General features: G+C 35.7%; 11 protein-coding genes and 2 non-coding genes across 18 annotated transcripts; 2 read left to right on the top strand and 11 right to left on the bottom strand.

Annotated features, from left to right (window-relative positions):
* Positions 1-33: 33 nt before the first annotated feature.
* On the bottom strand, positions 34-1,052 carry NAC095 (NAC domain containing protein 95). Its single transcript, NM_123474.2, has 2 exons — positions 775-1,052; positions 34-639 (listed from the first exon to the last, which is right to left on the bottom strand). The coding sequence occupies exons 1-2, from the start codon at positions 941-943 to the stop codon at positions 170-172; spliced, it is 639 nt and encodes a 212-aa protein (NP_198925.1). The 5' UTR covers positions 944-1,052; the 3' UTR covers positions 34-169.
* A 1,631-nt stretch (positions 1,053-2,683) lies between these two features.
* GDPD2 (PLC-like phosphodiesterases superfamily protein) lies at positions 2,684-5,052 on the bottom strand. 2 transcript variants are annotated; one of them, NM_123473.4, is made up of 7 exons: positions 4,780-5,052; positions 4,512-4,696; positions 4,230-4,289; positions 3,859-4,140; positions 3,531-3,626; positions 3,226-3,422; positions 2,684-3,106 (listed from the first exon to the last, which is right to left on the bottom strand). In NM_123473.4, exons 1-7 carry the CDS (start codon positions 4,847-4,849, stop codon positions 2,872-2,874), a joined length of 1,125 nt encoding a protein of 374 aa, NP_198924.1. In that variant the 5' UTR covers positions 4,850-5,052; the 3' UTR covers positions 2,684-2,871. The 2 variants fall into 2 exon arrangements, with proteins under 2 accessions (NP_198924.1, NP_974865.1); NM_203136.1 differs by having other exon boundaries at positions 2,722-3,106; positions 4,512-4,899.
* Positions 5,053-6,455: 1,403 nt separating this feature from the next.
* Positions 6,456-6,638, bottom strand: AT5G41071 (uncharacterized protein; the record flags this gene model as incomplete). The annotated part of the gene is made up of 1 exon (NM_001125875.1): positions 6,456-6,638. One exon carries the CDS (start codon positions 6,636-6,638, stop codon positions 6,456-6,458), a length of 183 nt encoding a protein of 60 aa, NP_001119347.1.
* Positions 6,639-6,651: 13 nt separating this feature from the next.
* Positions 6,652-8,442, bottom strand: DRB5 (dsRNA-binding protein 5). Its single transcript, NM_123472.3, has 4 exons — positions 8,261-8,442; positions 7,915-8,168; positions 7,601-7,820; positions 6,652-7,506 (listed from the first exon to the last, which is right to left on the bottom strand). Exons 2-4 carry the CDS (start codon positions 8,158-8,160, stop codon positions 6,791-6,793), a joined length of 1,182 nt encoding a protein of 393 aa, NP_198923.2. The 5' UTR covers positions 8,161-8,168; positions 8,261-8,442; the 3' UTR covers positions 6,652-6,790.
* Positions 8,443-8,901: 459 nt separating this feature from the next.
* AT5G41060 (DHHC-type zinc finger family protein) lies at positions 8,902-11,554 on the bottom strand. 4 transcript variants are annotated; one of them, NM_123471.4, is made up of 5 exons: positions 11,022-11,554; positions 10,382-10,564; positions 10,014-10,304; positions 9,693-9,926; positions 8,902-9,607 (listed from the first exon to the last, which is right to left on the bottom strand). In NM_123471.4, the coding sequence occupies exons 1-5, from the start codon at positions 11,103-11,105 to the stop codon at positions 9,167-9,169; spliced, it is 1,233 nt and encodes a 410-aa protein (NP_198922.1). In that variant the 5' UTR covers positions 11,106-11,554; the 3' UTR covers positions 8,902-9,166. The 4 variants fall into 4 exon arrangements, with proteins under 4 accessions (NP_198922.1, NP_001331236.1, NP_001078687.1 ...); NM_001344381.1 differs by lacking the exon at positions 11,022-11,554 and adding an exon at positions 10,631-10,801; NM_001085218.2 differs by lacking the exon at positions 11,022-11,554 and adding an exon at positions 10,720-10,792 and having other exon boundaries at positions 8,951-9,607.
* A 6-nt stretch (positions 11,555-11,560) lies between these two features.
* AT5G00575 lies at positions 11,561-11,986 on the bottom strand. Its single transcript, NR_144185.1, has 2 exons — positions 11,846-11,986; positions 11,561-11,632 (listed from the first exon to the last, which is right to left on the bottom strand). It is a non-coding gene; the product is annotated as an uncharacterized misc_RNA (transcript).
* Positions 11,987-12,248: 262 nt separating this feature from the next.
* On the top strand, positions 12,249-13,464 carry AT5G41050 (Pollen Ole e 1 allergen and extensin family protein). Its single transcript, NM_123470.4, has 2 exons — positions 12,249-12,802; positions 12,883-13,464. The coding sequence occupies exons 1-2, from the start codon at positions 12,631-12,633 to the stop codon at positions 13,227-13,229; spliced, it is 519 nt and encodes a 172-aa protein (NP_568588.1). The 5' UTR covers positions 12,249-12,630; the 3' UTR covers positions 13,230-13,464.
* On the bottom strand, positions 13,402-15,403 carry RWP1 (HXXXD-type acyl-transferase family protein). 2 transcript variants are annotated; one of them, NM_180780.2, is made up of 4 exons: positions 15,257-15,403; positions 14,849-15,170; positions 14,587-14,762; positions 13,402-14,493 (listed from the first exon to the last, which is right to left on the bottom strand). In NM_180780.2, exons 1-4 carry the CDS (start codon positions 15,257-15,259, stop codon positions 13,621-13,623), a joined length of 1,374 nt encoding a protein of 457 aa, NP_851111.1. In that variant the 5' UTR covers positions 15,260-15,403; the 3' UTR covers positions 13,402-13,620. The 2 variants fall into 2 exon arrangements, with proteins under 2 accessions (NP_851111.1, NP_568587.2); NM_123469.2 differs by having other exon boundaries at positions 14,849-15,316.
* Positions 15,404-17,027: 1,624 nt separating this feature from the next.
* Positions 17,028-18,001, bottom strand: AT5G41030 (TCP family transcription factor; the record flags this gene model as incomplete). The annotated part of the gene is made up of 1 exon (NM_123468.2): positions 17,028-18,001. One exon carries the CDS (start codon positions 17,999-18,001, stop codon positions 17,270-17,272), a length of 732 nt encoding a protein of 243 aa, NP_198919.1. The 3' UTR covers positions 17,028-17,269.
* Positions 18,002-18,909: 908 nt separating this feature from the next.
* AT5G41020 (myb family transcription factor) lies at positions 18,910-20,824 on the top strand (the record flags this gene model as incomplete). Its single annotated transcript, NM_123467.2, has 1 exon — positions 18,910-20,824. Exon 1 carries the CDS (start codon positions 19,058-19,060, stop codon positions 20,822-20,824), a length of 1,767 nt encoding a protein of 588 aa, NP_198918.1. The 5' UTR covers positions 18,910-19,057.
* AT5G41025 (uncharacterized protein) lies at positions 19,197-20,028 on the bottom strand (the record flags this gene model as incomplete). The annotated part of the gene is made up of 2 exons (NM_001344379.1): positions 19,197-19,517; positions 19,756-20,028. 2 exons carry the CDS (start codon positions 20,026-20,028, stop codon positions 19,272-19,274), a joined length of 519 nt encoding a protein of 172 aa, NP_001331081.1. The 3' UTR covers positions 19,197-19,271.
* Positions 20,825-21,382: 558 nt separating the features above from the next.
* Positions 21,383-22,788, bottom strand: NRPB12 (DNA directed RNA polymerase, 7 kDa subunit). Its single transcript, NM_123466.3, has 3 exons — positions 22,618-22,788; positions 22,142-22,234; positions 21,383-21,808 (listed from the first exon to the last, which is right to left on the bottom strand). The coding sequence occupies exons 1-3, from the start codon at positions 22,655-22,657 to the stop codon at positions 21,786-21,788; spliced, it is 156 nt and encodes a 51-aa protein (NP_198917.1). The 5' UTR covers positions 22,658-22,788; the 3' UTR covers positions 21,383-21,785.
* Positions 22,318-22,461, bottom strand: AT5G06115. Its single transcript, NR_142893.1, has one exon. It is a non-coding gene; the product is annotated as an other RNA (small nucleolar RNA).
* Positions 22,789-22,873: the final 85 nt, after the last annotated feature.

Genomic DNA, 22,873 nt, shown 5'->3' with positions numbered 1-22,873 from the left:
TATTGTGGAAAGAAAAAGAAAAAAAACCTAACCGATATATTGAAGTGAAATAAGCATCTTTAAAACAATAGGTATGCAACTAGAGGTAATAAAGATTTGGACGTTGACAGGTTTTGAGAGAATCTACAATCCACCAACACTAACAGTAAAACACTATATCATGAAGAAGCTAAGGTGTAGCAGGAGGTGGAGGAAGAACAGTTCCATCTTTCTCTTTAACACTATCCAAACTCTCTGCAGGCTTATCAACACTTTCATCTTCTTCTTCTTCTTCGGATTCGGATTCAGATTCGACTATATGCAAATTACCAAATTCAGGTTTAACCTTCTCGTAAAAGATATGACACAGAGTCCAATCAGTATCCACAACTGTCAATGGGAGGCTGATTTCATCCAAGAACCAATTGCATTGTGGAGGTTCTTCTTCATCGCCGTTCTTGTTATCAGATTCTTCTTCTTCTTCGTTCTCAATGAAAGTAAACGAATGCTTGATACCGACTAATTCGCCGCCATTCTTCTTTGGATCTAACACATCAGTTTTTTCTCCCGTTGGTATCCAGAGGTTATAAGATTTCGTTCTAGTAACTTGATTCTTGGGTTTCTTGCAGTAGAAGTACCAATGCTCTTCGCTTCCATAGCCTGAAAGAACAGAGCAAAAACAAGTTCACAAAATAAAGCTTGTCACGCAAGAAAGAAGTAGCCAAAGTTAAATCAAGAAACTCAAAAACTCTATCAAATCTGTTTTGTCAAAAGGATCGGAGAAAGTATTCTCACCAGGCAAGTCGCGAGGATGTGTTGAGAAGATATCATTACATTCGTCGGGCACAGTAAGAGCTTTCATGGGAAGTCCTAAAGCTTTCTTGATCAAAAAGTAAACAGCCAACTCCAAATCTGAAGGACGAAACCTCATACCTACTGGCAAAGCTCTGTATGTTGGGCCCATTATTCTCAGAACAAAAGAAGAGAAAAAGAAAACAGAAAGAGATGAAGAAAAAGAGTTCGTCGTCCAATGAATAAGCTCCAAGCTGCCTATATATTAGTAAGTTGTTACGAAGAAGTAGGGATTTTGTGACTGAGATAAACGCGAGCGAATCAAGTATTTATATAGCAACCTCTGTTTCCTAATCCTAATAGGACTAGGAAAACCTTTTTAGAAAAGGAATTGAATAGATAATATCACGCCACGCATGCATGAGCTTTAGTTAGTAAATAAGGGGAAAGTTACATTTTAATGTTATGATATTTGACTTTTTTTTTTACATCAATTAATGGAATATTTTTTTTCATATCGTGATTTTGTTATAATTATCATTGATTACAATGATACTGAAAAAAATGGAAGATAACATCTCGAAAATAAGTAATTAAACATATTTGGCAAAAACGAAAAGTACTTTTGATATTTAGGGTTTATCAAAAAAAAAAAAGTACTTCCTTTGATATATAATAGAAACTTATAGACCGAAATCCATATTTTTTTCAGTTGTCCTAAATTATTTCTAATTATTTTTTATAATTATATTTACATTATTTTGCTCAAAGCTTCCATATTATAAATAAACTGAACTTTGTGATTAGATAATTTTGAATTTCTATTCAAAGTAATATCAGAATTATAGTGAGCAAATTAAAATTTGAGTGTACTATAGCTATATCAATTAATACTTGGTTTTTGTTTTGGACAAAAACAATCAATACTTGATATAAACCGTATAAAGAAAATTGGATTCCAGTGTTGAGAGGTAGATATAATTGTAGTAGAAAACGTTTAAATCAAAGCATGTATGGAAACAAAACTCATATAAGAACAGTTACTTGAATAGATCAGAAATTTTAATTTAGAGACGTGAATCAGTTTCTAATTTTAGATTATTATATCAAAGAGAATTTATGTTGTGGCTATTGGAATTGGATTCTTGAATTTGATACTGAAGAGAAAAATAAAAACGAATGTCTTTTGTTTTCTTCATAGTTAAGGCAGAAGAGGGAGAGAGCATGAGTTGTAGTTTGATTGGAACTTCAAGCATCCTTTTAAAGGTTGGAACAAAGACAAATACTTCAAAATTCTATTGGGAATTAAGAATAATCTTGACTCAAAATATATTTCAACAAAACATATGTTAAGGCTAATTCTTTAGTCGCTAATCAATCCGCGACACGTAAATAGTGAATAATATCGACAAAACACCGTCTTCGAACTATCAATATGCAGCGGACTTTAGCACTCGTGCGGTCGTGCCTACAGACTCGTTTGTTTTGTGGTTTTTACTTGCAAACTTTCAAAAATTGAAATATGTGAAACTAATATCTTATGTCCATACTTAAGACTTCTGAAAATACATATCTCACTCCATTATAAAGCTTGACCTCTCACAAGAGATAAGCTGTATGTTTGAAGTCAATCTTCTTGCGGATAAGAAAAGCTTTACTAAGAAAAACACCTTCTCGCTTACAAACTACGTATCCCGTCATATCACTCTGACTCTATACCGAAAGCACATTACAATTGGTCACCTAGTGATATAACTAAGCTTATATAAAAGATAATCCATAACACAACCTTAAAACCATTTTTTTGCCCTAAAATGAGAGTTTCAAAGTCTAGATCCATCTTGGGCTTAGCTTGTTTTGGGTGACATATCTTAAAAGCTTATATAAAAGATAATCACGTATATATTTTCTAAATTTTTCGATTAATTAAAAAATAGCTGATTTTCTTTTGAGAAAGTTAATCCTTGTAAAAAGAAATAAATTTATAATTATTTACAATTCCAACTATTGGGTAATACACCCAGAATAATAATTAAATCAATAAGAAAATCAAACCCTAAAAAGAAACTTGGGATAAAAGAAAACGAAAAAACAGAGATATCAATGTTGTATCAACTGAGAGAGAAGCTTGAGAAGAAAAGAAATCTCCTTCTGTGAAAACTCAGGTCTTGTAATGGCAACATCATCATCCTTGGAAGGTGATGGTAATGGTGATGATGATGGTGGTGGTCTTATCATCATGCGTGTCGTGGACTCTATAATCTCCTCAACAAAATCTACAATCACTCCATCGATCCCCATCACATATTGCATGTACACTGCCTCTCCGACATTGCTGCAACACAATATTTGAAATAAGATTAAAATCTGATTAATCAGTGATCGGATCCAACAGCAATAAGGAAACAAACTTAAGGTCTTTAGACTTTATTAAGAAAAGTGAAGAAGGTTTACTTGAGTTTGCCGTATGTGAGGAGAGAGAGGTTAGATTCTTTGATCTTGCTAATGGCTGCTGGGTTCCTGAACACTCCTTTTACCTCTGAAACAATACCTTGAAGACCTCCTTCCAAGCAAACTTGAATGGCTTCTTCGAGCGAGTTTCTTCTCTCGTCATTGTGAATCTCGTTTCCCGCATCAGTCAGAAAGAAAACCTGGGTTCAGTTCATATGACATTGTTAAATCTTAAGTGATTTCTCCATGAAGAAGTCAAGAAGTTTTTTTTGGTATTTATCAAAGAAAAGAGCGAGAATGGAACATACAGGGTAAGTGCTCTGCAGTTCCCTAACAAGCTTAGCTGCATCTGGTTGGAAACTTGAGAAGATTACTGGTCTGTCTTTAGCATAATTAGAGACCACCTGTAGTTTTGTCACAGAATGGAAAAAACAGAAAATAATAAGTTAACAAGTCTCAATCAATCTAGATCCAACTTGGACCAGCAGTTTTAGGTCAACAGCATTGATACAAAAAGGTCTCAAGAGATCAAATTAATTGTGAGCACTTTTAACAAATGGTTCTATTGGACCCTAATAAATATTCATACTCCAACAAGAAAAAGAAGGAAGAATACGGAACTAGTATTGAGCATACCTGTAGTACTGATCTCAGGATATGGACAAGAAACTCTCGTTCATAGACGGTCTGATCATCAAATTTCAACTCGATATTGAACCCAAGAGTTTGTTCAACTTGTTCAAAAGCTTCTTGCAACGTACAAAGAGAATCATCCAAATCAACGTCCCATTTCAAAACCTTCCCTTCTTTAGATTTCCTCATCAGTGTCTTCCCTATTTTCTCAGTTTCCTTCTGAGGTCCATAAAGGAGAAACTCAGACAGACTCAGATCCGTCACTCTACTCTCATTAACAATACCCTGAACCATAACACACAAACACCAGATCCATGAAGACAAGATCCAGAAATATAAAACCAAGATCTATGAAGAAAGCAATGTAGACTTACATTTTCTTCAGAGTAGATGAAATCATCATGGAAAATGACAGGGCAATCATCTTTTGTCACCTACAAAAGAAAAACCACACAAAGCTTGGAATGCTTCTCTATGTGCCATCTCTCTCTCTTTCTTCAAATCTTCATGTTCTTATTTTTCATTTCAATTTCTAAGAATCTATAAATAGATATCTAAATCAGAATCTTCTTCCACACACAAAAACATAAACATAAAACCCCAATCCTCTGTCTCATTCAAATCCTAAAGTTGATTACATAGATCGGAGTACCAACCTGAACATCGAACTCAATGAAATCAATCGGATACTTAGCGGCGGAATTGAATGAAAGAATCGAGTTTTCTTTAACACCTCTCGCTCTCCGATCAGACGATTGCAACACATTCATACCGATTCCTCTATGTCCAATCACCGAAAACCCCGGTAACCTAAACGACGTCGGTTTGCTCAACTCTAAACCTGTAATCAAAGACAAGATCATCAGAAACGAAAACAGCTCAATAGCCGACGAAACAGAGAGAGAGAGACAGAGAGAGAAATACCTTCGGATAAACCGTAGACAGAATCCGGGAGGCTAGGGACGTCGGAGACGAGCACAGTTCTAAGAGCCATTTCTCAAGAGTAGAGATATAGAGAAGAGAGAGTAGATTAGGGATTTCGAAAACGTTTTTGTGTGAGGATTTGTGGGTGTTTTTTTGCAGAGTATTTATATTGAGAAAAAAGGGATATGAGGAAAAAGGAGGAAGGAGCTGGATATGCGTGTTCGAATATTCCATTCCACGTCAGCAATGTGCCTTTCTTGATGGTTTCTTCCCGCCTTTTGAGGGATCTGGTACGAACACAGAAGAGTACGGTTCTCATCTTATACGTGGCATTGAGTCATTGGGAGATTATGTTATCTTTTCCACAGCTTAGTCATTGTCCCGTTAATTATGAAATTTTGGTTTTTTTCCAAACTTAGTGAATATATTATTGGTTTCATTTTAAAGATTCCTGCCTAAATATATATTAAAAAAAAATACAAATTTGAAATTTCAGACTCAAAAAACAACAACAAAAACCAAAATAACCTAAATTATTGTGGAACAAAATTTGTGAAAATAATACGTAAATTGTTCGAGATATATCTTGAAAAGTGCGTTTGACATAAAGGAAAATGTAGTTTCATTCAACTCCAAATATGTTTTACACGTTTTATTAATGGTTTGAAATATTGTAATGCAACACAACTGTATAGTTGGTCAAATTTGCAGCAATTAGACTAGTAAGCTTTTTAATTAAAATAAGATTTACTGAGTACTCATCCACGAAATCTGACGAGTGTAATTACGCAATAGAGAGTCAAAAAATAAAATTACGCAATATAGGAATAGAAATAATTTATTTATTCGATTCTCCAATATTTATGAACCGTGATTTGCAAGACACAAGATTTAAAACAAGATATTAAAGGTGATTTCAAGATCAATATAACTGTTAGTTTAATCAATTCTGAGTAAAAAAAGATTATATTAAATTCTGAGTTAAAAAAGATTATAATTTAAGCTTGATTTGCAAGTTGAGAATCCGTTAATAAATTGTGATCCATTTTTGGAAATTGTGCTTTTGAAAAAACCCATTTTTGGAAATCAAGTAAATATGGATTGCATTTTAAAAATATTGTATCCACGAAAATCTGACGTATAATAATGCAAGATATACCTGTCAAGATAATGAGAAAATTGATTTATGGTAGGTTCGTGGATCAGATCAGATCCAACAACATGTTAGCTTTCTTGCTACTTGGATCCACGTCATAAATTGTCAGACGATTAAAAAAATTTCCAAGCCGAACAAGTGGCTGGTTAACTCGTTACCTCCTGTCCGGTTGGGGTAATATGGTTAGGTAGGTCACTAGTTTTATGTTTCGGTTTGTTACGGCCCACGTAAAAGTTAGATGGCCCCAAATTAATGGACCGGCCCAAATAATTGAGAAGCAATCAAGTCTCGTGGTCTGACCAAAATAATTTCATCAAAGTCAAAATATACCAATTTGAATATTTGAGCAAAATCCTGAGTTCCTAACAACATAGATTATACGGATCTAAATCGGATAATGACACAAACGTCATTCTCGCAAACCATAATGTTTATATGGTCCAAAATCTTTACACAAAGAAAAATGTAACTTGTGAAATTTATAATTTCGAATTATTAAGTTTATTTGTTGGAACCGACGTTACAGAGCAAAACCATTAATGATGAAGAGTGGGAAGCAGAGCAGAGCATTCGGCGCATTAATGGAGGAAGACAAAACAAAACCCATTAATTGTTTTCTTGCAAACTCCCATTTCTCTTCTTCATCTTCTTCCCTAATTAATGCTCTCTCTTTGTTTTCGTTCTCTGTGCAATTCGCAAGCATTCAAAGTTCATGTCGGACTTTTAGAAAATTCAAACACTTCAAAAAAAACAAGAACACATTCAAGAAACGGAAACATACTGGTCTATAATTTATCTATGTGACAAACACTTGACAAGGATTTAATTTGAGATTAACCCATTAACCAAATTTAGCTAACTATCATGGGTTTGATCCAAAATTCTCGATTCTGAACCAAGTTTGATCATTTCGCGAGTTAGATTCTTCTTCTCTTGGCCTCCCAATCCCGGCGTATTCAGAACAGAGCAGGAATTATTGGATGAGGTGAATTCATTGACTGATGATGATAATGATGATGGGTTAAGGTTGGGGTTTGGTTTCGGTGGTGGAGCTGCGAAAACTGGAATCACTGATCTCATTTGAACCGCTGGAGCCAGACTATAAGGGTTTACGCTACACCCTCCGACAAAGTTGTATCTGTTCATGTCGGAAAAGGGCATTTGCTTACTCAATCTGGTTGATGTTTCATTGACTTTGGCTTTGCTGTTGATCATCTCTGTCGCTGTCTCTGTCTTAGCTTCTTGTGATGATCTGTCTTTGTATTGCTGGATAAATGGCAAAATTTTGGAGGATTTAGGTGGTGGTGGTGGGGGAATTAGAGAGATGAAACTGGAGTTTTTGTGTTGATTCGGTGTTGATGTTGATGATGATGAAGAAGCTTGATTGGTCAAAAGATTGATCCATCTCAATCTCTCAATCAACAAATCCTTGTTTGAATCTTGTTGACTTGTTCTTCTTCTCCATTGGTTTGTTGTCTCTCGTCTTCTTACTTCTTTGGGTTTAAATCTTGAGAGTACTCTTGCTACTGCTTCTTGTTCCTTCTCTTCATCTTGTGAATCCAAGCTTGACACTGCACAGTAGAGAAACAGAAAAATGGTTTCAAGTAGAAAAGTGAGAAGCTTTTTTGGGGTTGATGGAACAATTTGGAAGATAGTTATATATACTTTTCTTCAAAGAGGACCAAGCTGCAATGGCTGCGTTTTTCTCAGCTTGTTTCTTTGTCTTTGCTGATTCTCCTGTAAACGTCATCCCAGCAAGTTCAACAGTACAAGAGAAACCTGGGAAGTGACAAGATCCTGATCTCACACTTGTGTACATTGGTAGATCAAGACCAGCTCTATGTGCTGTCTCTTGAAGCAGGTTCTTGTAAATCCCTGTCTCATCCTTGTATAAAGAGTGACATGAAGATATACGATGTTACTCTTTTTGCATTTTTTTGTGTATGATCAAAACCAAGAAGAAAAGACAGAGAACTTACAAGAATCTTAGCAGTTAGAGACTTTGAAGGGACTCTAGACGAAAGGACATTAAGGGAAACTTCAGCAGCTGCATGCTCAGCTTGTCTGAGAGTAGAACAGTAAGTGGGACTCTCAAATATCTCACCATTGAAGTTAACAGAAGCTTTGAATCTTGGAGCATGATCTGGTCCTTCTCTTATGCAAGTATATGATGGTAAGTTGAAACAACTTCTCTGTGCAAGCTCTTGAAGCTGATTCTTATACATTTTTTCCCCTGTAAATACACCAAAATCAACCAAAGTCAACTCCAGAAACCACAAATCTCTTTTGGTAAAGTCTTAAGAGAAGACAAACGAAAAAGCCGACCTGTTGAAATTTGGTATCTTAAGTTTTGGCTATTTAGTGTTTGAAAGTAAGTTTAAAGAAGAGAGAGAGATAAAAAAGAAAGTTTTTGCAGAGGTTTTTGAACTCTTCACTCACATGGTAAGGTACTAAAGGTTCTAAATAAAGAGTAGAAGAGGATGCTAAAACAGTAATAGTGACATCTCAATTGAAATAAGGTTAGTCTTTTTATATAATTTATAACATGTGCATACAAATAACAATTATGAACAATGCTATTGACTCTCTTTATTGTCTTTGTCTATGATGTTTGACTGGTCAGTTACCTTCGTCCTCAGTTAATAACAGTTATTTTTTCATAAATGTTAGTGAAAATGATTTAGTCTGATACTTTGAGGCACTTATTAATGTTTAGTTTGACCAATTTGTTGATTATGTTCATTGTGTTTTGTCTTTGTTCAATGCCAAAAAAACTTTATATTATTGCTAATCTTCAATTTCCTAAACCAAAAATGTTGGCTTGTGATGTTAAATCTCTAACCTTTAGACTTTAGAGCTTTGAAGAACAAATAAGAAGCCTTTAGAGCTCTTTTGCATTTATTACAGAGCCGTGCTTCAATGAAGACTATAATAAGAGTTGTCTGGTCTTCTGGTCCACTTGTCTGAAAATTCAGTTTCTGCAATTTTTATCATATGCAAAGTACAGTATGAAAATCGTCGGTATTCATTTTGTTTTCTCATTCTGTGAAAGATAAGTCATAGATTACACTAACACACAATGATTTACGATTTAAATGTCTGAAGAACAACTAAAAATACTCATAACATCTGAAAATATCACACCAATTCACAATTGATTCCCGTGTAAACACACAACACATCAATACATCAAACATTTAAAACACCTTTCAATTTTCTCTTAACCTGCTTCTAAGCTCTTCTTGCTGATAAGGCCATAACTTCTGGTGACATTTCCCAGTTTGCGTTCCTCGGGTGATTGTTTGGCCTATTGATTTGCTCATCACCATTCACTATGTTCCCCATGTCTGGTGATAACTCGTTTAACTCATTGTCGTTAACATGAAACCGTTCATTGTTATTGCCATCTTTGCCATCACCATGTTCAGCCATTGCCCAAACACCCTTCCTCCCCATTTCAATATCATCATTGGCCTTTCCCATGTTTGGACTCATAAAACCGCCAACAACTGATCTCGACGGCATTGGATTTTCCCTTGGTACCATAGCCCTGAAGTTGTTCTTTGAAGGAGGTATTGGAGAAAAAAAGATTTCTTTGAAGTTATCAACCACTCCTTTGTTATGTGGGTTGCTATGCCGATCATAACTGTATCTGAAATTCTCATATGTAGTCTACAGAATAAAGAAAGATCAAACGATTAAACACGCATATCGAATGAGAGAGGTTTTTTCAGAAAGAGGCAAATGATTAGGGTACCTGATTTGTGCTGATGAGATAGAGATGGAAACATGTTAAGCCTCCAACGAAGAATGTAGATATGAATGTGTAGAGTATCAGAGCAATGGAAGCTGGAGTTTTGAGCATTGCTTTCAAGATACTTATATCTTCGGACTCTTTGATCTTCTTTATGTAGACACAACAAAAGGCGAACACATATACACAGAGAAGAGTCGTGGAGAAGACAAACATGAAGAAGAATCGATAGTTTCTCTGCAAATTCCCAAGGAGAATGAGATGAATTATATAGACTGATGTCAGAAACTAACGGACAGGAAAACGAAAAACCGAGAAACTTACTTGAGCAATACATTGACCAACCCAAGGACAGTGATGGTCAAACCTTTCTACACAGTTGTTGCAAATCGAACAATGTGAGCAGCGAGGCGGTCTATAGAGCATGCAAGTATCACAGTACTTGACCTTGAATACTTTTCCATTAACTTCCACTTCTTTAACACGAGGCAATCTTGGAGTTTGGCTTGTTCCCGAGCCCGTGTTGCCATCAACAACTTCTGGTTCTGGAGGATGAGAATTTCTTGGGATAATCCCTGGATCTCTTCCGGATGTAAGCATCAGCAAAATCAAATCCTGAGGGAAGCATTAATTGTTATGAATGATCCAGTCACAAAACGTTTTACAATGCAAAGCTAAACTTTTGTACTCACATAAATGGTGAAGACAACAGCAACAAGGATTATTGAGACTCCCCAACTATCAGAGAAGTCATCCATTAGTTTGCTAGCGACGAAGATGCAGAAAATTGTAACAGGTGCCACAATAAGACTTATGGTCAGACCAAGTGATCTTACATCCGGCCCGAAGATAAACCTTCCTTGAAGACAAAATATCTGCAGAAATGGGACAAATTTAGAAAATATGTTAACACTTTGGGTAGAAGGATTTAAGGAACAAACCTCAAAATGTTTAATTCCACTAGGTTACTACTAAACCAGATTTAAATTCGACATTGAAAGCAATATACAGACAGCATCAACTATATAACCTTTGTATGAAGAAGCATTCCTATAAATGTAGCAAGCATATTCAGATAATGTCCTAAGGTATTGATTAAAGGTAAAGATTTCATGATTAAATGTAGACAACTACCCAGAAAGCTACACTTCTAACACAAACCCAAGTCCCAATTTTTAAGCTTTACAAGATTGGAAACAGAGTAAACTGAGCCCATGAACGGATTAATAATTAATTTATACACAATAATAGGAAAAATAACAGAAAACTAGCTCAAGTATAAACACAGAAGCAAGTAATTCCAAAACCTAAAGCTTTCACATTAAAACTCACATTGCTTCCTTTCCATGTTTGGTAAACCCGTAAATCACAATCGGATCCAAAACCGGATCTTTGAGGAGGCGTCACCACATACATCTCTCTCTCTCACTTTCTATCGCTTGCTCTCGATTTCTTCAAATGTAAGCAAAGGGGAAAACACTAAAACGAAGATAACGAAAGAAGAAAAGAGAAAGCTTTTCAGTCTCCGTTGAAGAAATTCTTTAGATTTCGGCAAGTCTCCGACATGAAAATGAGAGTAGTCAGAGAATTAGATTTGCTCTTGGCTTCTCCAACTTCTTCTTCTTCCTTCACTTTTTTTTTTTCCTGCAAATAAATATAATATTTTAAAAATCGACTGTTAGCAGCTACTGGAGTCAGTCTGTCACCGTCGTTTTAGTTCAGGTAAAGTACTTTTCAGAAGCTAAAAGTGAAGAACGAAATAAGCTGACGTGGCACTTTTCTAATGGTCTGTTTCCTTACCTTGAGTACTCGACCTTGTTATTCATAAAAGAGATTCGATAACGGAAAAGAAATTTAAACATTTTGTTTTACAGCGAATTTACATCTAATTTTTTTTATCTCTATTGTTTTCCACTTTTTCTCAACTATTGATTTATATGTACCTGCAAAAAAAAACTACTGTATAAATTTCGTATGTTGAAGAAAATAATGTTAAAACTTAAAATAATTTGTGAAAGGAAAAAATAAAGTTGAAAATAGAAATGATTGGGAAACAACACATAAAGTGGATGGAGTCACCTAGAAGCATTACAAGAATTTAAGGGCAAAAGAAAAAAAGAAAAAAAAAATTAAAGTAAAATCTGCAGCAATCTTACATGAAGAACAATTTCAAGCTTAATGGGCCTTCTTTAAAGCTCAAGCCCATATATTGTTTCCAACTGATGAACTTGTAATGTAAGCTTATCTTCTCTAGTACACTTAAACCTGAAATTGTTATGCAATAAAGTCTTATGCTGTTCTATAATGTGACGAACAAAAGTCTATAATGTGAGCTTATCTTTGTATAGTTAGTTAACCTGAAATTCTCTTTCCAGAATTCAGCCACAACCGAGAGTAAACCGGGAAAATATCATAGTTTGGCTTCTTGTATTGATATTTAAAGAGCCATATCCTCTGACTACTTTCTTGGTGTTTATGCTGATGAATTGATGATGTTTACACTTCACTTTCAGTGGTCCATACACATATATATACACACTAGTGGCTTACCTTCTCCCTTCCATTTTCCAGTTTTAGCCATTTTTTATAAGGGGATTCATAGACAAAAACCCTTAAAATAGAGAGCATGAGAGCTCAATAAATGTTAAACCTAACCAACCAATCTCTCAGTTTCTCTACTTTTCCTTTAATTGGCCTCTCATCTCTTTGTGCCTCTCTTTACTCATCTCTTTTTCCACAAGAGTCTTGAGTTTTATAAAAAAGACAAGCTTGAAGCTTTGTTTGAATGGAGTTACTGTTTGATCTTTGTTTGTTCTTTTGTCTTTAACCACTTGGCCCATTCTTTGTCTGTTTCTTTCATCAACCACATAAACAAAAAGGAAACCTCATCTGTAAACAAGTGTTTATCCAAGGATAAAGAAAAAAACTGAAACTTGTGAACATGAAGCAGAAACTGATAATGCTTCTGTTACTTCTGCAACTTCTGTCCTTAAACTCTCTGTCTCTGAAACATTCTTCAGCCAAACCAAATGGAAAGATCACTGTAATGGGTCTTGTTTACTGCGACGTCTGCTCCAACAACAGTTTCTCCAATCACAGCTATTTCATTCCCGGTAAAGAATCTTATCAACATTGTTTGAAATTATAGTTAAAATGTCTCTCACTTTTGTTTTAACTGAACAAAAAAATACAGGTGTGGAAGTGAGAATAATCTGCAGATTCAATTCAGCTTCATCGAGAACTAGAGAGATGATTACGTTCTCTGCAAATCGAACCACAAATGAGCTTGGACTCTACAAGCTAGACATAACGTCTCTGGAAGGCGTTGCTTGCGCCGCTGAAGCAAAGAAAGATTCTCTAATGGCTTCCTGTCAAGCAAGCTTGATCGGTAGGTCCAAAGATTCCTGCAACGTTCCTGGCTTCAGAACTACAACGGAGCAGGTTGTGTTTAAGTCCAAGATATCTAATCTCTGTGTCTATGGGTTTACTGCTTTAAATTTCAGACCTTTAGAGAAGAATCTTCATTTGTGTGGCAAGTAATAGAGAACAAACTGCAATAATCTAAGTCTTTGTTTGTTTCTACTCTAACTTTGTCCTTAAGACAAGAACAGGATCACTCTGTTCTGTCTTCTTGTCCTCTGTATTTTATCTTTAGACTTTTGTTATTTTATTTATATATGAGTTTTAGTTTGTTAAAAACATCAACATCTCTGAAACAGTTCAAGTAATAATATTATTACAATATAGTTTGAAATAATATAAATTTATGGTTGAAACTTGATGCAAGATACAGACAAGTTTAAGATGAAGATAACAATAATAATTCAGCATAAATCAAAAAGATAAAAAAAAAAGGAAGCAAGAAAAACAGAGTAAAACGAATAGGTTTTGACAATAATTGCCAGATATTTGTATTTTGTCGTTGTTCATATTATATCTGTAAAAACTGTTCTTGAAACACATCCATGGCTGTAGCGGGAAGTCCAAGAAGCACATTGATGCTTCTCCTCTGTTCTCCATGAGACAAAAACAGAGTTACTTCTTTCTCAGGCAAAGCTACTGGACCGGATAAAATCGGTTCTCCCCAACCGAAATCTGTCGTGTGGAAACCCAATCTTGACCATGTAGTGATCAGAAGAGTCGAGGAAAGAGAAGGTCTTGCTCTCGTGACTTCGAAGTAATCAATAGCAGATCTCATGTACCCATCAGTTACCATCTTAATGGCTTCTCTGACTAATCCCACCGCGAAACTCAACGGTTTTTCGATAAGCTCCCCAGCTTCACAGATGGAGTTTGTGAGAACAATTCCATTTCCGAAGTACCCTTTTGGCAGTTGAGGCTCGAACTTGGCTCTACCATCAACGGCGAAGAGAAGCTTCGTTTTCTGATCACTCAACATCTTCAACGACTTGGTTCTTGCTCTCCAGACAAAAGCAGATAAAGCCTCAAAACTTGTGCATGAGTTACCGAGGAGAGACTCACTGTTCTCTGTTGCTTGGAGCTTAAGTTTCTTGATTTTCTCTGGATCAAAGCAGAAGGATCTGTAGAGAGTTGGCTCTTTGGTGTAAAGAGAGTTGATGTTGGATTTATCTTCGATCTCTTCAAATTCTTGGTGGAGATTCTCGATCTTTGGAGGGTTTCGAGCATTGAGAATGGTTCTGTCTGAGAATGGGGGAGTTGTTAATGGTAAGCCTCTAGCGACTTGACCCCATGAGTTAACAAACTCCATAGCTCCAATTCCATCGAACATACAGTGATTCATACAGAGTCCGAGAACAAACCCTCCACATTTGAATTTAGTCACCTGTTAATTCAAATCAATTTCAAACCCTTCAACTTCAAAAAACTTACAACCCTAAGAAACAAAACGATTGCTTGAGGAGGAAGAAAAGTAGACCTGAGCGGTAACAGGAGGGATCTCAAGAATGTTCTTGGCGTCTACGACATCGTACACAAGCTTCCCTAGAGTTTCAGGATCGGGTTTGGTAATGTCACCAATCTCATCCATTTTACAGTTTGCTTCTGCTTCCACAAACACAACTCCTTCTTCGGTACAGTCAACTGTGAGTTTACCTGAATTCACCCACATCATAGACATTAGATGATGTTTTTGTCTGAGTTTGATTAAGATAGAGACCGAAATCGAACTAGTCAGTTACCTTCAGGACTGATGGTGAGGCGTCCAGCGAGAGGATAGTAATGAACAAGAACTTGACTCAGAGCTTTCTTGATCACTTGGACTGCTTCCTCGTTCCCTCTCTCCTCGGATTTGAAACAGTAGATTGTACGAACAATCACGGCGATGTTCTGGTCAAGATTCGACAAGAAGTAAAGGCCCTTTCGTGTCTCGGATTCAGGTTTGACCAAAGCTGGTTCCTTTTGATGAACCTCAAGATGAATGTTAGTTCCTTTGATGTTGTTGTTGTTGTTGTCCATTGATGCAGAGAGTGTTACGTCCTTGTTTTTATTGTTCTCAGCAACCTGAAAAACAAAAGAAGCGTGAGCTTAATAAATAAACAGAATTTTGAACACTTAGTTGAAACAAAAACAAGAATGATAACACAAACCATTTTGATCCAAATGGAGAAAACAGCACAATGGCTTTGTGAAAAAGAATGGAACTTTTGGGATGAATGTTAGTATGAAGTCGAGTTGGATTCTCATGTGATATATATGGAGAAATCAATGAGGATTGTTGTGGGAGCCACAAGCTCATAAAAATCTCGTCTTGTTTAGTGTAAAACGTAAGAGTTATGTGAAAGGAGAATACTTGGACGGTCTTGATCGAAAGATGGATTTTTTTTTTTTTAATTCATTGACTAATAGTGTTTCTTTCTTTATTTTTATTTTGTTAAAAAAAATTATATTGACTAATAGTATTTCTTCTTTATTTTTCTATATATGAATTTTAACGTATTTCATATAGTTAGGGTTAGGTGACTGAATAAATGACCTAACACAACAAACACTTGTATTTTTGGTAGTTGAGAGTAGGCCTCCCAATTTTTGGATGACTTCTTAGCTTATTCTTTCTCTTTGTCATGTATCTTACTCTCTACGATGTTCTCATGTTATGTTTTTATTTTCTCAAAATCAAATAGATGATATCATGCATATGACATATCTTTATCTAAGAACACTTCAATCGCAACACAAAATTACACATTTTACAATAATAGATCATGATTGGTAATTAAGAAAACCATTTCTTACAGAAGTTAAAAAAAAAAAAAATCAGTTTTTAATATATATTAGGTTATGCCAAATAACGGTTCTTACATCATAATTTGTACACTTAATTAAAGAATGCAATCTTGATTTGCCTTGACCACGAAACTCAATTACTTAGACATATTATTTTTCGTCTTCTTCTAATTAGTATGCCATTACTTAATTTCAAAAAAGCATGCAAAAAATATATAGAAGGTTTCCACATGAATTATATTAAAGAGTTATTTCGAGGACTTTTCCTTTTTCGGTTAAAAGAGAGAGAAGAAGAAAATAGATTTTCCATTTATAATAGATATAAGTAGTTCAAATGATGTACGTACGTAGGTTAATTTCTTCCTTGTTTGTGTCTTCTTGGATGGAGAAGGTTTAGGTTACCGAATCAAACGAGAAAGCGGGACCAAGGGAATCACATATCTCCCACCGCCAATTTAAAACGCATTTCTATATCTTTCTCTTCTATCTTCATATTAATTGAAGTCAACGTATTTGTATACTTGTCTTTATTTCTTTCTTTCTTTTGAAGCTTGACCAAGTTTCTTTTCTTTTTTGAACAAGAACTTCAAAATTCAAATCCACACTGCAAAACAGCTTCTCCATCCACATATAATCAGAAAGATTGAGTTTTAATAGTAATGTATATTTGTATTTTTGCATTTGTTATCAACTTTTTTTTAAAATACGGATGGACTTTTAGGCCCTAATCAAATGTTAATGATTTGAGAAGTTTGGTTTCAGATTAGTTCTAGATCGCATTCGAATATTTTTCGGCTTATACTGTCATTGAGGCCCATTTCATTGATTATGGGCTGTTGACACAATACAATAAGAACATCGTACAGTTTCACTGTTCTCGTGGAAGGACGCGGATTGTTTTTCACCCAAGAAAACGTAGCGTAGTCCAAATTCTATCAGCAAGCCAGCTTCTGGGCAAAGAAACAAGATGAATTTCTAACTAAGGCAAAAACTTTCCTTTGTACAACGAAACTCAATCATCAGAGTGTTTGCTTAATTATGCAGAGAAGCCTCCATTCAGTACAGTTTAAAGAGCAGAACTTACTTCTTAACTTTATAAAGTAATCAGTACATCAAAGCTATTGATTAAAGAAAGGTCGAGCAAAATAAACTATGAATGAGCACATTGAGATTTCAGCAAAACCATATTTCATCTTCTCACTTTATGTATGCACAATCTAAAGCAAACGCCAAAAAAGGTTTGAGCTTTAGGAACCATTGTTCTCTTGCTGATCGAAGTAAAATAAGCTATGAATAAGCTATCAAGTTTGAGATTTCACTAGCAATCACATTCTCGCTAAATATATCTAATTAAAAGCCATTTAAAGGTTTGAGCTTTATGAACCATTTTCCTCTGCACTCTGCTGCTGATCTTCATGTGAATGATGATGAAGAACCCTGAACTGTTCTTTACCCATTTGTTGAAAAACCTGTGGATTCAAAACCCCAACTTGAGACAGCCTTAATTCAAGTCCAGGCGTTTGATTATCTCCAAAACCAATCTCTGGAACACCATTGAAATCAAACCCAATTCCGTAATTCAGATCAAACCCTCCAATGGTCTGTCCTGTTTCATTTCTCCACAACCCATTTGCCTCCATTTGAGTCCTTGAAGCTTCTTCAACGCTATGACAAATCATCAAATCAGCCGTGAGAGGAGGTTGAGAAACAACAGACTCAGTGGGTTTGATACCATTTACAGTAGCAGAGAGTATCGATGGCTCAGCATGTTGAAGCAACCATTCAAGAGTCTCACCATCTGATTTGTGACCTAATTCTTTAGTCAATTGATAAATCCTTGCTGCACAGAGTGGAGGTAACCTAACTCTACGACCTCTTCCTTCAACTTTAAGGTGACGATCTTTGTTTGGTTTCTTCTTCTCCTTCTCATAAAGAATCTGAATTTCTTGGTCTTCCTCTTCATTCTCCTTCTTCTTCCTCTTTTCGCCGACCACAATGTCGAAACCTTTAACCTCTGTTTGTTTCCTCTTCTTGTCGTTGTCCTGATTCTGTCGTGATGGGTTTAAGAAACTTGGTAGATTTTGGTTCTTCTTGGGCTCCATGACCATGTCAAGGTGTGGGGACGTACTTCTCTCTCTCTCTCAGATTCAAGGTGGGGCGTGTGTTGTGACCTCTTGACCTAAGTAAAAAAAAAGGGTAACAACTTTTTATTATTTTCACGCATTATTTTATTTTTTTTACATAATTAGAAGTTCTATAATCACGAAATATTCTTACTTACCGAATGAATTCCAATCCAAAGAAAAAAAAAAAAAAAAAAAAATAAAAAAAAAAATTCCAATCCAAAGCTCAATCAAATCAACATGGCAACATCCATGAGAGTTAACAAGGGCAAAATTAAATAATATGAAAACATTAGAAAAATTTAGTTTTGAGCATAAATCACACATTAAAAAGAATTTATTTAAATCAAAAGAGGTTATCAACATCATTAAAAACTAAGTTTTACATTCTTTCATCACTTGATAATAAGGTCAAAACTCAAAACAAACCTTTGTGTTTATGTTTTTTTATATCAGTTTTCGATTATATATGTTTAGTATGTTCTTCAATTGCATCCCTTTGATGAAAACTAGCTTTGTCCCAAATGATCATGTAAGATCCAAACTCCACCACACAAAACATTGAAGTTAATCCAAGAAGATTCTACATTTTTAAATACTTTTCCCAAGGTCTCTTATATACTGATTTATTCTAGTAGTAATTATTTGATTTCTTTTTCTTCCAAATCATTTAGAAATTTCACAATATAACCACCAACTTTGTAAGTTGTAACATAAGTGATAGAAATTAGATCAAACTCTTGTTAAAACTTGATAACGTCAAGAGCAATACGTTGGGCCTAGTAGTACTCAAGCCCCAAATATGGGTAGTGGGTCATTGAAGACCCAAGTTCAAAGGAATTTTTTTTAACAAAAGTAATTAAATACCCTAATCATCTCAAATTCATGAAGGAAGCCGCCGTATCCAAAAGCTCCTTCACAATCAATCTCAGCATCGCTGTGTCTTAAAATCACTCAATCGAAATTCGGATTTAGATTTGAGCGAAAGTCGCGGCGGTTTTTGTGATTAGGGTTTCGTAACCGTGTCCGCCGGTATATGAGATGGCTGAGGAGAAGAAGAATAAGAAGAAAAAGAGTGACGCTAAGGTTGATTCTGAAGAAACCGGTGAAGAATTCATTTCCGAGCACAGTTCTATGAAGGATAAGGAAAAGAAGAGGAAGAAGAATAAGCGAGAGAATAAGGATGGTTTTACTGGAGAAGATATGGAGATAACTGGGCGTGAAAGTGAGAAACTAGGTGATGAGGTTTTTATAGTTAAGAAGAAGAAGAAGTCGAAGAAGCCAATAAGGATTGATTCTGAAGCTGTTGATGCTGTGAAGAAGAAATCGAAAAAGAGAAGTAAGGAGACAAAGGCTGATTCCGAAGCTGAGGATGATGGTGTGGAGAAGAAATCCAAGGAGAAAAGTAAGGAGACAAAGGTTGATTCTGAAGCTCATGATGGTGTGAAGAGGAAGAAGAAGAAGAGCAAGAAAGAATCTGGTGGTGATGTGATAGAAAATACTGAAAGCTCCAAAGTATCTGATAAGAAAAAGGGAAAAAGAAAGCGGGATGATACTGATTTGGGAGCTGAAGAAAACATAGACAAGGAGGTGAAGAGGAAGAACAACAAGAAGAAACCAAGTGTGGATTCAGATGTTGAAGATATCAATTTGGACTCTACAAATGATGGAAAGAAGAAAAGGAAGAAAAAGAAACAAAGTGAGGATTCAGAGACTGAAGAAAACGGCTTGAACTCTACCAAAGACGCAAAGAAGAGAAGGAAGAAGAAGAAGAAGAAGAAGCAAAGTGAAGTCTCTGAGGCTGAAGAAAAGTCTGATAAAAGTGATGAAGACTTGACCACCCCATCTACATCAAGTAAAAGGGTGAAGTTTTCTGACCAAGTGGAGTTTTTTCCTAGTGATGATGATGAAGGAACGGAAGATGATGATGAAGAAGAAGTTAAGGTGGTGAGGGGTAAGCGGTTTACAAAAGAAGAAGATGAGATGGTAAAGAATGCTGTATTAGAATACATTGATAACCATGCTTTAGGAGATGAGGGGATAAAGATGGTTATGGAATGCAAGGCATACCCACAACTTAAAGGCTGTTGGAAAGAAATTACATCTGCTTTACCTTGGAGGACTTATAATAGTGTGTATCATCGTGCACATACTATATTTGAAGCAGGATCTCAGGGGATATGGACGAAAGAGGATATTGAACTCGTTATGGAGTTTCAAAAGACACACGGGAATGATTGGAAAACACTTGCAGATGCAATGGGTAAGCACAGGAAGCATGTGAAAGACGCTTGGAGGAGAGGAAGATTGGCAGGTAAGAAGAAAGGACATTGGATGAGGGAGGAGTATCAAAACCTCTTTGACCTTGTCAACAAAGACCTTAGAATGAAAGCATTCAAAGAGAAACACTCAAAACATGGTATGCTCAAAGATAACATCCCTTGGATGGCTATAAGCGACGTACTTGAAACACGGGACCACGTGACTTGCTGCCAGAAATGGTATGAGCAGTTGATATCACCAATGGTAGCAAAGGGAATGTGGGCTAACGTTGATGACTATAGGCTCTTGGAAGAGCTTTTGAAACTGGATGCTGCTTGTATCGACGATGTGGATTGGGATAATCTTTTGGAGAATCGAGATGGAGAAGCTTGTAGAAAACGGTGGAACCAGATGATCATTCATATCGGCGTACCGAAATCGAAAACATTTGCAGAACAAGTTGAGATTTTGTCTGACAGGTATTGCCCTGACATAGCTGAGGACAGAGAGGATTTTGACAACAGACCCTATGATCCTGAAGATTAAGTTTGGAACCATACCTTACATGTTTTTCGGTACTTTTTATTGTTTGATAATATGTGTTGGTACTTTCTTATGTCAGCAGATAGAAACTCTGAGAATGTATTTGATTTTGATAACCCAGACTATTATATAAATGCTACAGTTGGTTTTGACAAAAAAAAAAAAAAAATGCTACAGTTGGTTTTGTTTGGAGCTTTTGTTGGAAGAGTTTATCAGCGACAACAATGAGTTTAGCCAGGTTTTAGATACAGTCACCAAGGACGATAGCAATGGCAATTAAGGCTTGTAAATTCGGTAATGAATGATATGAAATAGTGAAGTAACCACCCGAAGAGAGTACTAGTATTTAGTAACGTATAGATTATTTCATAGCATTTGGTATTCGAGATAAATGTATCATGAGATTGAAAACTCATAGTTTGTATTTGATGAAAGCTAATAGAGAGCATATTTGCCGCGATTATTCTCTTGTGTTGACTCTTCTATTTGTAGCCATAGCCTATAGGACTTACCAAAGGTTTCGTTAGACAGATATTAACACACTAATTTATCCATCTGCTTGGTACTAAAAAGGTATTTTGAGAGTAACATTGTGGTGGGTTCTCTTCATGTCTCTCTTCGATTTCTTCCGAACACTTAATATGTAGCAAACAAGATTGATATATGGTAGTCACTACCTTTTCCACCACCAGAATCTGATCAACTAAATGCAGAGTACACTAAAGAACAAAGGTAGCAAAACAACGAGAGATTATAGCCAATCAAGGATTATAGCAATGTGAACTTAGTTATTCCAAGAATTACATCTATCAAAACGGTAAAGTCATTACACAGTCACACTGTGACCAAATCAAATCGAACTGGCAATGTAGCAATCACCATGTCGATATATATATCACAAACAGTGCCAAAAAGTCTCAACCCATCTTAACAGACTATGAACCACCTTCAGGAGTAGTAGTTCTCAGCGAGCTTCGTATTGAACAACTGCAAGAGAATAAACCATCAAATAAATTAGCCGGAAACAAGTTTACAACATCTACATTTTGTACAAGAAAACCAACAGATTAACAATCTCAAGATAAATTCGGAAACCGGATCCTTAGAACATTTGCGTTATATAAGACACACTGAAAATCGTTCCATCAGTATCATAAACTATGATCAAGACTTAAAAAAGGATCCCGATATCATGTATATGTTGAGACGCATTCAAAATGGTGCCATCACTTTTATAAACTAGGAACAAGATCCAAAAAAAGAGGAATCAAAGAAAGCTAAAAACATTACAAAACAAAAGGAGGATTAAGAATAAGTCACCTCTACGGGTACGCTTCTTGTAGAGAATACGGTACCCACACTCTCTGCATTGGATCACATCCCCAGACTTCAAAGTGTTCTCTTGACCACAATCTGATGATACAGAAAATAAGAAATTAAGCAAACCCATAAAACGAAGACAACCTTTTTACTTATGAATTTTGGTTTAAAAGTGTATATGTCTGAGGCTGCTTGGGAGAAGCTTGATACTTAGCAGAAGCAAAGCTCCTCCTCAAAAAGACCTCAAGTCAAATAGATCAATACAATACAGTAAAGTATTGATGATCAAGATTGATTTATGCCTCCTAACTAAGCCAGATTATGAAATTTCCTAATAGATTAGGATTCATATGGCTACTCAAAAGAGGCAACTTTAGCATTTACTTTCACAAAGCTACAATCTTTTACAGATACTAACAAAACTTTGATTTCAAAGCAAAATTAGATGTTCGATGAAGTTTTCAAGTCGAGCTTACCTCCGCAGACGTAAGTAACGGGTTCGGGCGCTGGATCCATGATTCAACAAAGAAACAGTACGCAGAAGTTGAATTTGTTTCAAGCCACCGGACAAGATGTAAACAAAACCTTGAGCGTCTAAATTTTCTCAATTGGGATTTTAGGGTTTTTGAGGAGGAATTAGAGGTTTTAATAATTTCGGTCGAAAAGACGAGGAAAGAGATTCGTATGGGCTTCTTAACAAAAGTCTATGGGCTTACAGAATAAGCCCAAATA

Source organism: Arabidopsis thaliana, chromosome 5 (assembly GCF_000001735.4).
Source record: "Arabidopsis thaliana chromosome 5, partial sequence".
In the NCBI taxonomy this organism is placed as follows: Eukaryota; Viridiplantae; Streptophyta; class Magnoliopsida; order Brassicales; family Brassicaceae; genus Arabidopsis; species Arabidopsis thaliana.
Note: the sequence above shows the minus strand (reverse complement) of the source record. Positions and strands in the feature narration are given on the sequence as shown.

Bases quoted from the DNA above. Each gene is read 5' to 3' on its own strand.
- NAC095 (NM_123474.2), bottom strand. From the start codon at position 943: ATGGGCCCAACATACAGAGCTTTGCCAGTAGGTATGAGGTTTCGTCCT. The intron at 640-774 runs GTGAGAATACTT...CTGTTCTTTCAG, and splicing joins ACATCCTCGCGACTTGCCTG to GCTATGGAAGCGAAGAGCAT.
- DRB5 (NM_123472.3), bottom strand. From the start codon at position 8,160: ATGTATAAGAATCAGCTTCAAGAGCTTGCACAGAGAAGTTGTTTCAAC. The intron at 7,821-7,914 runs GTAAGTTCTCTG...TCTTTATACAAG, and splicing joins CTCTAACTGCTAAGATTCTT to GATGAGACAGGGATTTACAA. The intron at 7,507-7,600 runs GTATATATAACT...TCTACTGTGCAG, and splicing joins TTGGTCCTCTTTGAAGAAAA to TGTCAAGCTTGGATTCACAA.
- AT5G41060 (NM_123471.4), bottom strand. From the start codon at position 11,105: ATGTATGTGGTGACGCCTCCTCAAAGATCCGGTTTTGGATCCGATTGT. The intron at 10,305-10,381 runs GTGAGTACAAAA...TGCTTCCCTCAG, and splicing joins CTGTTGTCTTCACCATTTAT to GATTTGATTTTGCTGATGCT. The intron at 9,927-10,013 runs GTAAGTTTCTCG...GGGAATTTGCAG, and splicing joins TTGGTCAATGTATTGCTCAA to AGAAACTATCGATTCTTCTT.
- RWP1 (NM_180780.2), bottom strand. The intron at 14,763-14,848 runs GTAACTGACTAG...GGGTGAATTCAG, and splicing joins CCTCACCATCAGTCCTGAAG to GTAAACTCACAGTTGACTGT. The intron at 14,494-14,586 runs GTCTACTTTTCT...TTGAATTAACAG, and splicing joins TCCCTCCTGTTACCGCTCAG to GTGACTAAATTCAAATGTGG.
- AT5G41050 (NM_123470.4), top strand. From the start codon at position 12,631: ATGAAGCAGAAACTGATAATGCTTCTGTTACTTCTGCAACTTCTGTCC. The intron at 12,803-12,882 runs GTAAAGAATCTT...AAAAAAATACAG, and splicing joins TCACAGCTATTTCATTCCCG to GTGTGGAAGTGAGAATAATC.
- NRPB12 (NM_123466.3), bottom strand. From the start codon at position 22,657: ATGGATCCAGCGCCCGAACCCGTTACTTACGTCTGCGGAG. The intron at 22,235-22,617 runs GTAAGCTCGACT...CTGTATCATCAG, and splicing joins CGTTACTTACGTCTGCGGAG to ATTGTGGTCAAGAGAACACT. The intron at 21,809-22,141 runs GTGACTTATTCT...ATTCTCTTGCAG, and splicing joins CAAGAAGCGTACCCGTAGAG to TTGTTCAATACGAAGCTCGC.
- GDPD2 (NM_123473.4), bottom strand. From the start codon at position 4,849: ATGGCTCTTAGAACTGTGCTCGTCTCCGACGTCCCTAGCCTCCCGGAT. The intron at 3,423-3,530 runs GTATGTTCCATT...AACTGAACCCAG, and splicing joins AACTGCAGAGCACTTACCCT to GTTTTCTTTCTGACTGATGC. The intron at 3,107-3,225 runs GTAAACCTTCTT...ATTGTGTTGCAG, and splicing joins CTCACATACGGCAAACTCAA to CAATGTCGGAGAGGCAGTGT.